Below are 10,000 nucleotides of genomic sequence, written 5' to 3'. Positions count from 1 at the left end.
ATATATATGTATTCTAATAATATATATATATATATATATATTATATAACTTTGTTTTATTTGAGGAAGTTTCTCTTCCAGTAACAATAAAAGGGAAGCTGTGAAGACGACCTCTGTTGAACCACAAACAGAAGAAGAAGTTGATGAACATCGGAGCGGATGTGCTGAGTGGACAGTTTATAAACAGGCCGTTGATGAGCTTCAGTCCTCTGGACCGGTTCATCGAGGTGAGTCCACATCCAGAAACCTAAAGTTATCTTATCTCACTATTACTGTTACTACTGTTATTGTTACTTTTCTTCTTCTTCTCACTATTCTTATCCTAATCATGACTATAACCCCTGGCTTTAAACTCTTTATAGTCCTGATTATGAAGTGAATAGAATAGAATAGAAATGTACTTTATTCATCCCCAAGGGGAAATGCGTCTGTGGCAGCAGCAAACAGGGTTACACAATAAAATAAAAATATTAAGTATGGAAAATGCACAATATATACAATATAATAAAATAACAGAGCAGGACCTATTAAATGTAAGAAAATAGAGTAATAAAAATGCACAGTCTATACACTAAATAGAATTGTATTAAATTAACTAAGTAGGGAAGAAATAAACTAAACAGTAGTGCACAAGATCACCAACAGCAGCAACAACAGTGTAGCAGTGTTATAGTCTAGTGTTTGATCTGTTCAGAGGTGATTTATTATAGAGTCTAATGGCAGTGGGAAGGAATGTTCTCCTGTATCGGTCCTTGTGACAGCGGAGCTGGATCAGTCTGTTGGAGAAAGTGCTCCTCTGTCCCTGCAGTAGGTGGTGGAGAGGGTGGTCCGGGTTATCCAATATGGACAATAGTTTCTTCAGTGTCCTCCTCTCCACCACCTCTTCCAGATAGTCTTGTTTGCAGCCAATGATGGAGCCGGCCTTCTTAATCAGTTTGTTAAGTCTGTTGGTGTCTCCGGCTCCAATGCTGCTCCCCCAGCAGACTACAGAAGTACAGTGCACTGGCCACAACAGACTGGTAGAACATCTCCAACATCTTGCTGCACACGTTGAAGGATCCAAGTTTCCTCAAGAAAAAGAGTCGACTCATCCCCTTCTTGTACACAGCGTTGATGTTGGTCTTCCAGTTCAGTCTGCTGTCGATGGAGACACCCAGGTACTTGTCCTCCTCCACCATGTCCACATCCTCTCCCAGAACTCTCAGCGGTTGTGGACAAACTGTGGTCTGCCTGTGAGGTAGTCAGTGATCCAGGAGACGGTGGATGCGTTAACCCCCACCACCCGCAGCTTCTCACTCAGCAGCACTGGTTGGATGGTGTTGAATGCACTGGAGAAATCAAAGAAAGTGATTCTCACAGAGCCACCGGTTCATCCAGGTGCGACTGAGCTCGTTGCAGCAGGTAGATGATGGCGTCGTCCACCCCCACATGAGGCTGGTACGCAAATTGCAGAGGGTCCAGTGAGGATTTCACCTGCGGACGGAGGTGGGCAAGACCAGCCTCTCCAGCACCTTCATCACATGAGATCATTGAGGCCAGATGGTGTCGTCTTCTTTGGTACAGGAACCAGGCACGACATCTTCCACAGCACCGGGACTTCCTCCTGCTTCAGGCTCAGGCTGAAGAGGTGTTGAAGGACATTAGACAGCTGGATGGCGCAGGTCTTCAGGACCCTGAATGTATCATAAAGGTCTATATTAATAAATCATCAGCACGACTCACGGCCGTCCGTTGAATCTTACTTTCTCTTTCTCAACGTTGATGACTTTGACAACCTGGGGTTCCTTTAGGATATCAGCTGAATGTGGCTCATAGAAGCTAACGTGCTAACATGCTAACGTGCTAACATGCTAACATTCTACACATAGATGTAGAGTTAATCATCACTCAATGATTTCAATACTTTCATCTTTCTCATGAGTAGACTGAACTGAAAGCTCCAGAAGAAGAAAAGGACCCTTTAGTACAAACTCTGACTGTCTCACTGTCTTCATCTTTAGAGGACAGACAGACAGACAGAGGGACATCATCGCCATGAAGACAGACTACCAGCTAGAGAACGAGATAGACGACAGCACCATCTGGTTCAAAGGCATGTCTCTGTCTGTCTGTCTGTCTGTCTGTCTGACTCTAACCCTCTGTAAAACACCATCATCAACTGTTGTGATGAAGTGATGAACTGTCTGTCTACCAGACGGTCCTCCCGTCTATTTCTCAGGAGTCTCCAGGTTCAGACGCTGGTTGTTTCCTGGTCTGACGGCGACAATCATCCTGATTCTGATCATAGCACTGGGAGCTAGCAGTGAGCACACACACACACACACACACAGACACACACACACACACACACAGACACACACACACACACACACAGACACACACACACACACAGACACACTCTCACACACACACACACACACACACTCTCACACACACACACACACACACACACACACACACACACACACACACACACACACACACAGACACACTCTCACACACACACACACACACTCACACACACACACACTCACACGGTCACTTATTTAAAATACAAGTTTACAGACAGACAGATACTAACTCCTGTCTCCCTGTTTCTCTGTCTGTCTGTCTGTCTCTCAGGCTCAGCAGCAGACGGGTGTTGTCCTCCTGGTTGGGATCAGTTTGGCTTCAACTGTTTCTTCTTCAGCTTTGAGTCTCTTTCCTGGAACGAGTCCAGAATCTGGTGTGAAAACCACGAAGCTCACCTGGTCATCATCCACAAGGACCAGACGTGGGTGAGACAGCTCTCTCTCTCTCTCTCTCTCTCTCTCTCTCTCTCTCTCTCTCTCTCTGGTGTGATGTTTGGAGACACTTTGTTCCAGACTGAAATATCGTACTGCTGATTACAGAGTTCATATTTAAATACGTGTTGGACAGTTACACGGTTTCACTTACACGCCCAAATGTCTGTCTGTCTGTTGTAATGGTAATTTTTTATGTAGTATATATTTCTACTCAGTATATTGTATTCATGCATAAGTAACTTCACGGTGTCTCTGTTGAGCAGAAGAAGAGTTCTCCTCTCTGTTCACAGAGATAACTAACTGTGTTCTATGAGGATGTTCCAGCACCAAGGCCTTTGGGCCGCTGCTTTGGTTGCTGACTGTTTGTTGTTCATTGTTCTTCCTTTCAGTCTGAGACCGTAATATGTGTAACATCGGCCCCCACCTTTGCTCCTTCTGTATAAAGAAAGCTTGTTCACGTTGTTCTTGCTTCTTCCTCACTGAGACTGTACACGATGGAGCGCAGGTTAGTCTCTCTGACGACGTCCTCTAACGAAAACATCAAGTGTACAATGTGTTCTTTAACCCTTCGCGTGGTCTCCAGGCGCTGGGTTCCCGGTCAGCCCGACAGCTGGGCCGATCACGGTCTGGGACACGGAGACGAGGACTGCGCTCACCTGCACAAAACGGCGGACGCCTCAACGACCTGCACTGCTCCACCAGGATGCGCTTCATCTGTCAGGAACACAGCATCATAGACGTGATGTAGAAACATCAGTGATGAGACAATATTAATGCTAATGAAACACGGCCCGACGTCTTTGTAAACCTCCTGGATGTAAACGATGTGTTCAACCTTATATCATTGTTTCATTGTTTTAATAAAGTTTGTGGCTACGAGACTATTGTCCTTCATGTTTGGTTTTATAAAACGACACTTCAACTCCTTTCAATGCTTTTTGCATTTCTAGTCCAACTACCATTTTATTTACATCCAGTGCTCATTCTTTAACGGCCACTTCACATCCTTTTAGTTCTCACACTCCAACTACCACTTCATCGTTTTTTGACTACCTACATTTCAATTGCCACTTCCCACCCATTCAGTACACTTCATCTGTGAATCCTTCAGCCCTGTTTGAGTTTAACTGCCACTTCAACATCCTCCAGTGTTTCAGTTTTAACTGCCACTTCAACATCCTCCAGTGTTTCAGTTTTAGCTGCCACTTCAATGTCCTCCAGTGTTTCAGTTTTAGCTGCCACTTCAACATCCTCCAGTGTTTCAGTTTTAACTGCCACTTCAACATCCTCCAGTGTTTCAGTTTTAACTGCCACTTCAACATCCTCCAGTGTTTCAGTTTTAACTGCCACTTCAACATCCTTCAGTGTTTCAGTTTTAACTGCCACTTCAACATCCTCCAGTGTTTCAGTTTTAACTGCCACTTCAACATCCTCCAGTGTTTCAGTTTTAACTGCCACTTCAACATCCTTCAGTGTTTCAGTTTTAACTGCCACTTCAACATCCTTCAGTGTTTCAGTTTTAACTGCCACTTCAACATCCTCCAGTGTTTCAGTTTTAACTGCCACTTCAACATCCTCTAGTGTTTCAGTTTTAACTGCCACTTCAACATCCTTCAGTGTTTCAGTTTTAACTGCCACTTCAACGTCCTCCAGTGTTTCAGTTTTAACTGCCACTTCAACATCCTTCAGTGTTTCAGTTTTAACTGCCACTTCAACATCCTCCAGTGTTTCAGTTTTAACTGCCACTTCAACATCCTCCAGTGTTTCAGTTTTAACTGCCACTTCAACATCCTTCAGTGTTTCAGTTTTAACTGCCACTTCAACATCCTCCAGTGTTTCAGTTTTAACTGCCACTTCAACATCTTTTAGTAACTCAACCTCCGGTCCTACCTGAGTGCATTGAAGTGCTTCACCACAATTAAGCTTTTTTTTTTCCAAAGGCTTCAGCTGCAGTTGTAGCAGTGGAAGCGGGAACACTTCAGTTACCTTCAGTAGAAATGTGTGTTTCCACATCGTAGACCAACATGGCGACACTCGCTGTGTTTTCCAGTTCAAAGTGCAGTTTTTGGGGGTTGATGACCCCTCTGCTCGGTGTTTGGACAGACGGACTGTTGGACAGACTTCACCGGGACGGAGACGGACGACGGAGACTGAGACATGACGACCGAATACCATGACGACGTGGAAGACGACAACAGCTCCTTCTGGAACAAAGGTACCCGTCTGTCTCTCCACCTGTCTGACTGATTGTACTTATTGTAAAAAGTGAGAAAGTCACCTCCTGTCTCTCTACCCGTCTGTCTCTCAGAGCCGGCTCCCGTCTATTTCTCAGGAGTCTCCAGGTTCAGACGCTGGTTGTTTCCTGGTCTGACGGCGACAATCATCCTAATTCTGATCATAGCACTGGGAGCTAGCAGTGAGCACACACACACACACACACACACACACACACACACACACACACACACACACACACACACACACACACACACACACACACACACACACACACACACACACACACACACACACACACACACACTTTATTGATCATCTGACTTTTCTTCTGTCATCATTAGATCAATATGTTTAGCTGGACTCTTGTGTTTATGGTTAATGTTGCTAACATTAGCTAATGTTATCATGCTAACACACTAAACTACCATGGTGAGTGTGGTCAACATGTTAGCATGCTAACAATAGCTAATATTAGCATACTAACACACTAAACTACCATAGTGAGTGTGGTCAACATGATAGCATGCTAACAATAGCTAATGTTAGCATGCTAACACACTAAACTACCATGGTGAGTGTGGTCAACATGTTAGCATGCTAACAATAGCTAATATTAGCATACTAACACACTAAACTACCATAGTGAGTGTGCTCAACATGTTAGCATGCTGATGTTAGCATTTAGTTAAAATCAAACTTCATTGATGGAGAGTAAATATTAATATATATATTTTAAAACTTTCCACACACACACAAACAGGACTACTTTGTGTCCCCGCCTTCAGACTCCAAGACGTCCAGCTGGTTGTGGTCTGTGGACAGACGTGTGTCCAACCAGACAGAGTCCTTGAGCGCCGCCAAGCAGCTCAGCAAAGGTAACTACACCCGTCTCTGAGATCCTTAAATCTGATTGGTCCACAACGTCCTGTCCCTTTTTGTCTCAGATGCAGCGAAAGACATCCAGCGCCTGAAGTTTGCTGTGGAGAGCAACAAGGACCAGCTGACCTCAGGTCTGTCTGAAGACCCCGAAAACACAACAATGAAGAACAATGAAGCTCCACTCAACAGCAAATGTTCTCAATGTGTGTGTGTGTGTTCAGTGGACGAGGCTTTGAAGCAGCTGTCAGCTCTGGACGACATCAGCAGGACGGTCGCTTCGCTCAAGTGTACCATCGAACGCATCGTCAACAACGGTACACACATGCACACGCACACACACGCGCACACACACACACACACACACACACACACACACACCTATCTTTACTGTGAACCTCGATCTAATCCTGGTCACCACTTTCTAAGTGTCTTTTCTTAAAATGTCCCACTCTGTTAATATGGTCCTTAGAAAGGCAGCTGTAGAAGAGGACGCAGTCATGTAATTGTCTGTCTCCCCTCGTGTGTCTCTGTCTGTCTCCCCTCGTGTCCTCTCGTCTCTCTGTCTCCGTCTGTCTCCCCTCGTGTCCTCTTTTGTGTCTCTGTCTGTCTCCCCTCGTGTCCTCTCTTGTGTCTCTGTCTCCCCTCTTGTGTCTCTGTCTCCCCTCTTGTGTCTCTGTCTCTCTCCCCTCATGTCCTCTCTTGTGTCTCTGTCTCCGTCTGTCTCTTAGGTTCAGCATCTGAAGGCTGTTGTCCCCTGAATTGGGATATTTTTGGCTCCAGCTGTTATATGTTCAGCAAGACATCGTTGTCCTGGGACGCTGCGAGAGACTGGTGCAACGGACACGAATCCCACCTGGTCATACTCAACACCGACGAGGAGTGGGTGAGACAGCCTGTCTGTCTGCCTGTCTGTTAAAAAACCATGTAATCAGCAGAGGACCCGGAGTTGATCCCTGTGGGACACCTTTTAGCCACAGTTCTTATATATTCAGTATTTGTGACCGTCTCTCTGCCTGTCTGTCTCTCTGGTTCAGGACTTTGTCAGACAGCATGGCATGGGGGTCTTTTACTGGGTGGGTCTGACTGATGAGAGGACGGGGGAGTGGGAGTGGGTCAACCGGACGCCCTACGTCATGAACCGGAGGTGGGCTCTTTTCTCTTTGATTATTCTTCAAGCTTTAGTCAGACGGACGATGTCCCCACTGTGTTGAGAGACGAGATCTGGACAAGGCTACACAGTACGGTACCTGCCCTGGGTCCTGTACCTGGTCTAGTCATGTACCTGGTCTGGGTCCTGTGCCTGGTCTAGTCATGTACCTGGTCTGGGTCCTGTGCCTGGTCTGGGTCCTGTGCCTGGTCTAGTCACTGTACCTGGTCTAGGTCCTGTACCTGGTCTGGGTCCTGTACCTGGTCTAGGTCATGTACCTGGTCGAGGTCATGTACCTGGTCTGGGTCCTGTACCTGGTCTGGGTCCTGTACCTGGTCTGGGTCCTGTACCTGGTCTAGTCACTGTACCTGGTCTAGGTCATGTACCTGGTCTGGGTCCTGTACCTGGTCTAGGTCCTCAGAGTATCTGAATGAGTATCACAGGAGTCATGGAGTAGAAACCAGACCTGTGACCCGTGTGCTTGTGCTGGTCTCCAGGCGGTGGAGACCGGGTCAGCCGGACAGCTGGACTGGACACGGTCTGGGTCCAGGAGACGAGGACTGTGCTCACGTCCACAGCGACGGACGCCTCAACGACCTGCACTGCTCCACCAGGATACGCTTCATCTGTCAGAGCCACAGCCAGCGTAGCTGAGGGGAGGAGCCTCCGCCTGGCTCCGCCCACATCCTGTGTCCTAGAAACCGGCTGATGACATCATGACGTCTGGCCGATCACACACACACACACACACACACCTCTATCTGTCTATGTCTCACAGAGCTCAAATAAAGTCATCAATGAGCCTCACTGTTGTTTCTTCATCATCATCACACTGTAGTTTATTCTGATCACACATTCAAATACTCAGACAGGAAGTTACTTAAATGTAAACGTTAAGATGTTAAGAGCAGCAGAACATCAGAAGAATGAACGTGAGAACGTGAGAATAGTTTATTAGAAGGAGATAGAACGGTTCTCTTCATGGAATCTTCACTCTGAAATGTGATTTAATCCTCAACGCTTCTACAAAAACAGGAACGCTTTGATTCACTGGATGAATCATTTGTTCCCCAGAAAACTACAAATCCCAACGTCAGTAAAGTGCATCAACATGACTTTATCCATAAAATACTTTCATAAATACTATAAAGTAAACAATCAGTCAACAATCATAACAACAATAACTTAAAGATCAGTCTGTGTGTGCATGTGTGCGTGGGTCAGTGTGTGCGTGTGTGTGTGTCAGTGTGTGTGTGTGTGTGTGTGTGTCAGTGGGTCAATGTGTGTGTGTGTGTGTGTGTGTGTCAGTGGGTCAGTGTGTGTGTGTGTGTGTGTGGGTCTGTGTGTGTGTGGGTCTGTGTGTGTGTCAGTGGGTCAGTGTGTGTGTGTGTGTGTGTGTCAGTGGGTCAGTGGAAACGCTCGGCTCAGGACGAGTTCAGTTGTGGCTCCGCCCAGATGACACGCCTCCAGGACACACACCAGCCTCTGATTGGACAACTGGGTCGCCATGCCGATGAGGTCGGCTGAAAGAGAGAGAGAGTAAACCTATGACTCGTGATCATGTGTGTGTGTGTGTGTGTGTGCGTGAGACAGTGTGTGTGTGTGTGTGTGTGTGTGTGTGAGACAGTGTGTGTGTGTGTGTCTGTGAGACAGTGTGTGTGTGTTTCTGTGAGTGTGTGTGAGTGTGTGTGAGTGTGTCTGAGAGTGTGTGTGAGAGTGTGTGTGAGAGAGTGTGTGTCTGTGAGAGTGTGTGTGTGTGTCTGTGAGAGTGTGTGAGAGTGTCTGAGTGAGTGTGTGTGTGAGTGTGTGTGTGAGTGTGTGTGAGTGTGTCTGAGAGTGTGTGTGAGAGTGTGTGTGAGAGAGTGTGTGTCTGTGAGAGTGTGTGTGTGTGTCTGTGAGAGTGTGTGAGAGTGTCTGAGTGAGTGTGTGTGTGAGTGTGTGTGAGTGAGTGTGTCTGTGAGTGTGTGTGTGTGTCTGTGAGTGAGTGTGTGTGTGAGTGTGTGAGAGTGTGTGTGTGAGTGTGTCTGTGAGTGAGTGTGTGTGTCTGTGTGTGTGAGTGTGTGAGTGTGTGTGTGAGTGAGTGTGTGTGTGTCTGTGTGTCTGTGTGAGTGTGTGTGTGTGGACTGACCTGGTGCAGGTGGAGGTGTCTGTGAGGAGAAGGCTCCGTGGGATAAGATGGAGGTCCAGGTGTTGGAGTGAGAGAGGAGGGGAGCAGAGGGTGAGGAAGAGGAGGAGTGGGGGAGGAAGACAACGTCGACCGACACGCCGTCTGACAGAGCTGAAGAAACAAAGTCATAATTATGAAGTTATGAACTATAAGAAGTGAAAGAGGTCAGAGGTCATCAGGTGAACTTCACCATGAAGTCTAAAGCCTGGTCTGAGTTTGAGAGAACACAAAGCGACAGGAGACGCTCAGAGTAACCTCAGAGGGAGGATTCATCACCCAACACAGAGACCTCATTGGACGAGAGAGACAGAGATCTCATTGGACGAGAGAGACAGATCTCATTGGACGAGAGAGACAGAGATGTCATTGGACGAGAGAGACAGAGATGTCATTGGACGAGAGAGACAGATCTCATTGGACGAGAGAGACAGAGATCTCATTGGACGAGAGAGACAGATCTCATTGGACGAGAGAGACAGAGATGTCATTGGACGAGAGAGACAGAGATGTCATTGGACGAGAGAGACAGATCTCATTGGACGAGAGAGACAGAGATCTCATTGGACGAGAGAGACAGAGATCTCATTGGACGAGAGAGACAGAGATCTCATTGGACGAGAGAGACAGAGATCTCATTGGACGAGAGAGACAGAGATGTCATTGGACGAGAGAGACAGAGATATCATTGGACGAGAGAGACAGAGATCTCATTGGACGAGAGAGACAGAGATCTCATTGGACGAGAGAGACAGAGATCTCATTGGACGAGAGAGACAGAGATGTC

The 10,000-nt window shown here is 46.8% G+C and overlaps 4 protein-coding genes across 8 annotated transcripts in view; 2 read left to right on the top strand and 2 right to left on the bottom strand.

Moving 5' to 3' along the window:
• The first annotated feature begins 92 nt into the window (after positions 1-92).
• Positions 93-3,666, top strand: LOC142943444 (C-type lectin domain family 10 member A-like). 3 transcript variants are annotated; one of them, XM_076084963.1, is made up of 6 exons: positions 93-226; positions 2,000-2,091; positions 2,194-2,301; positions 2,622-2,776; positions 3,270-3,290; positions 3,369-3,666. In XM_076084963.1, exons 2-6 carry the CDS (start codon positions 2,034-2,036, stop codon positions 3,531-3,533), a joined length of 507 nt encoding a protein of 168 aa, XP_075941078.1. In that variant the 5' UTR covers positions 93-226; positions 2,000-2,033; the 3' UTR covers positions 3,534-3,666. The 3 variants fall into 3 exon arrangements, with proteins under 3 accessions (XP_075941078.1, XP_075941080.1, XP_075941079.1); XM_076084965.1 differs by lacking the exon at positions 3,270-3,290 and having other exon boundaries at positions 2,622-2,772; XM_076084964.1 differs by lacking the exon at positions 3,270-3,290 and having other exon boundaries at positions 112-226.
• Positions 385-5,558, bottom strand: LOC142943443 (uncharacterized). The gene is made up of 2 exons (XM_076084962.1): positions 2,581-5,558; positions 385-1,672 (listed from the first exon to the last, which is right to left on the bottom strand). Exon 1 carries the CDS (start codon positions 4,958-4,960, stop codon positions 3,893-3,895), a length of 1,068 nt encoding a protein of 355 aa, XP_075941077.1. The 5' UTR covers positions 4,961-5,558; the 3' UTR covers positions 385-1,672; positions 2,581-3,892.
• Positions 4,733-7,779, top strand: LOC142943445 (asialoglycoprotein receptor 1-like). The gene is made up of 8 exons (XM_076084966.1): positions 4,733-5,000; positions 5,094-5,201; positions 5,809-5,898; positions 5,968-6,033; positions 6,124-6,216; positions 6,631-6,785; positions 6,937-7,046; positions 7,547-7,779. Exons 1-8 carry the CDS (start codon positions 4,943-4,945, stop codon positions 7,701-7,703), a joined length of 837 nt encoding a protein of 278 aa, XP_075941081.1. The 5' UTR covers positions 4,733-4,942; the 3' UTR covers positions 7,704-7,779.
• Positions 7,780-7,986: 207 nt separating this feature from the next.
• Positions 7,987-10,000, bottom strand: part of LOC142943442 (RPA-related protein RADX) — a 9,595-nt gene continuing 7,581 nt past the window's right edge. For 2 of the 3 annotated variants that reach the window (XM_076084958.1, XM_076084959.1), the window contains exons 18-19: positions 9,178-9,327; positions 7,987-8,572 (exon numbers count right to left, since the gene is read on the bottom strand). In XM_076084958.1, the coding sequence (XP_075941073.1) occupies positions 8,448-8,572; positions 9,178-9,327 (275 nt within the window). In that variant the 3' untranslated portion in view covers positions 7,987-8,447. Of the gene's footprint in view, positions 8,573-9,177; positions 9,328-10,000 lie in introns of those variants that run through there. The other variant, XM_076084961.1, reaches the window with a different exon arrangement.

Source organism: Anarhichas minor, unplaced genomic scaffold (assembly GCF_050575085.1).
Source record: "Anarhichas minor isolate MPS153535 unplaced genomic scaffold, ASM5057508v1 ptg000137l, whole genome shotgun sequence".
Classification (NCBI taxonomy): domain Eukaryota; kingdom Metazoa; phylum Chordata; class Actinopteri; order Perciformes; family Anarhichadidae; genus Anarhichas; species Anarhichas minor.
Note: the sequence above shows the minus strand (reverse complement) of the source record. Positions and strands in the feature narration are given on the sequence as shown.

Excerpts from the sequence above, each read along its gene's own strand:
- LOC142943444 (XM_076084963.1), top strand. The coding sequence starts at position 2,034 with ATGAAGACAGACTACCAGCTAGAGAACGAGATAGACGACAGCACCATC. Across the intron at positions 2,302-2,621 it reads CATAGCACTGGGAGCTAGCA|GCTCAGCAGCAGACGGGTGT; the intron begins GTGAGCACACAC and ends TCTGTCTCTCAG. Across the intron at positions 2,777-3,269 it reads TCCACAAGGACCAGACGTGG|ACTGTACACGATGGAGCGCA; the intron begins GTGAGACAGCTC and ends TTCCTCACTGAG.
- LOC142943445 (XM_076084966.1), top strand. The coding sequence starts at position 4,943 with ATGACGACCGAATACCATGACGACGTGGAAGACGACAACAGCTCCTTC. Across the intron at positions 5,001-5,093 it reads CAGCTCCTTCTGGAACAAAG|AGCCGGCTCCCGTCTATTTC; the intron begins GTACCCGTCTGT and ends TCTGTCTCTCAG. Across the intron at positions 5,899-5,967 it reads CGCCAAGCAGCTCAGCAAAG|ATGCAGCGAAAGACATCCAG; the intron begins GTAACTACACCC and ends TTTTTGTCTCAG.
- LOC142943443 (XM_076084962.1), bottom strand. The coding sequence starts at position 4,960 with ATGGTATTCGGTCGTCATGTCTCAGTCTCCGTCGTCCGTCTCCGTCCC.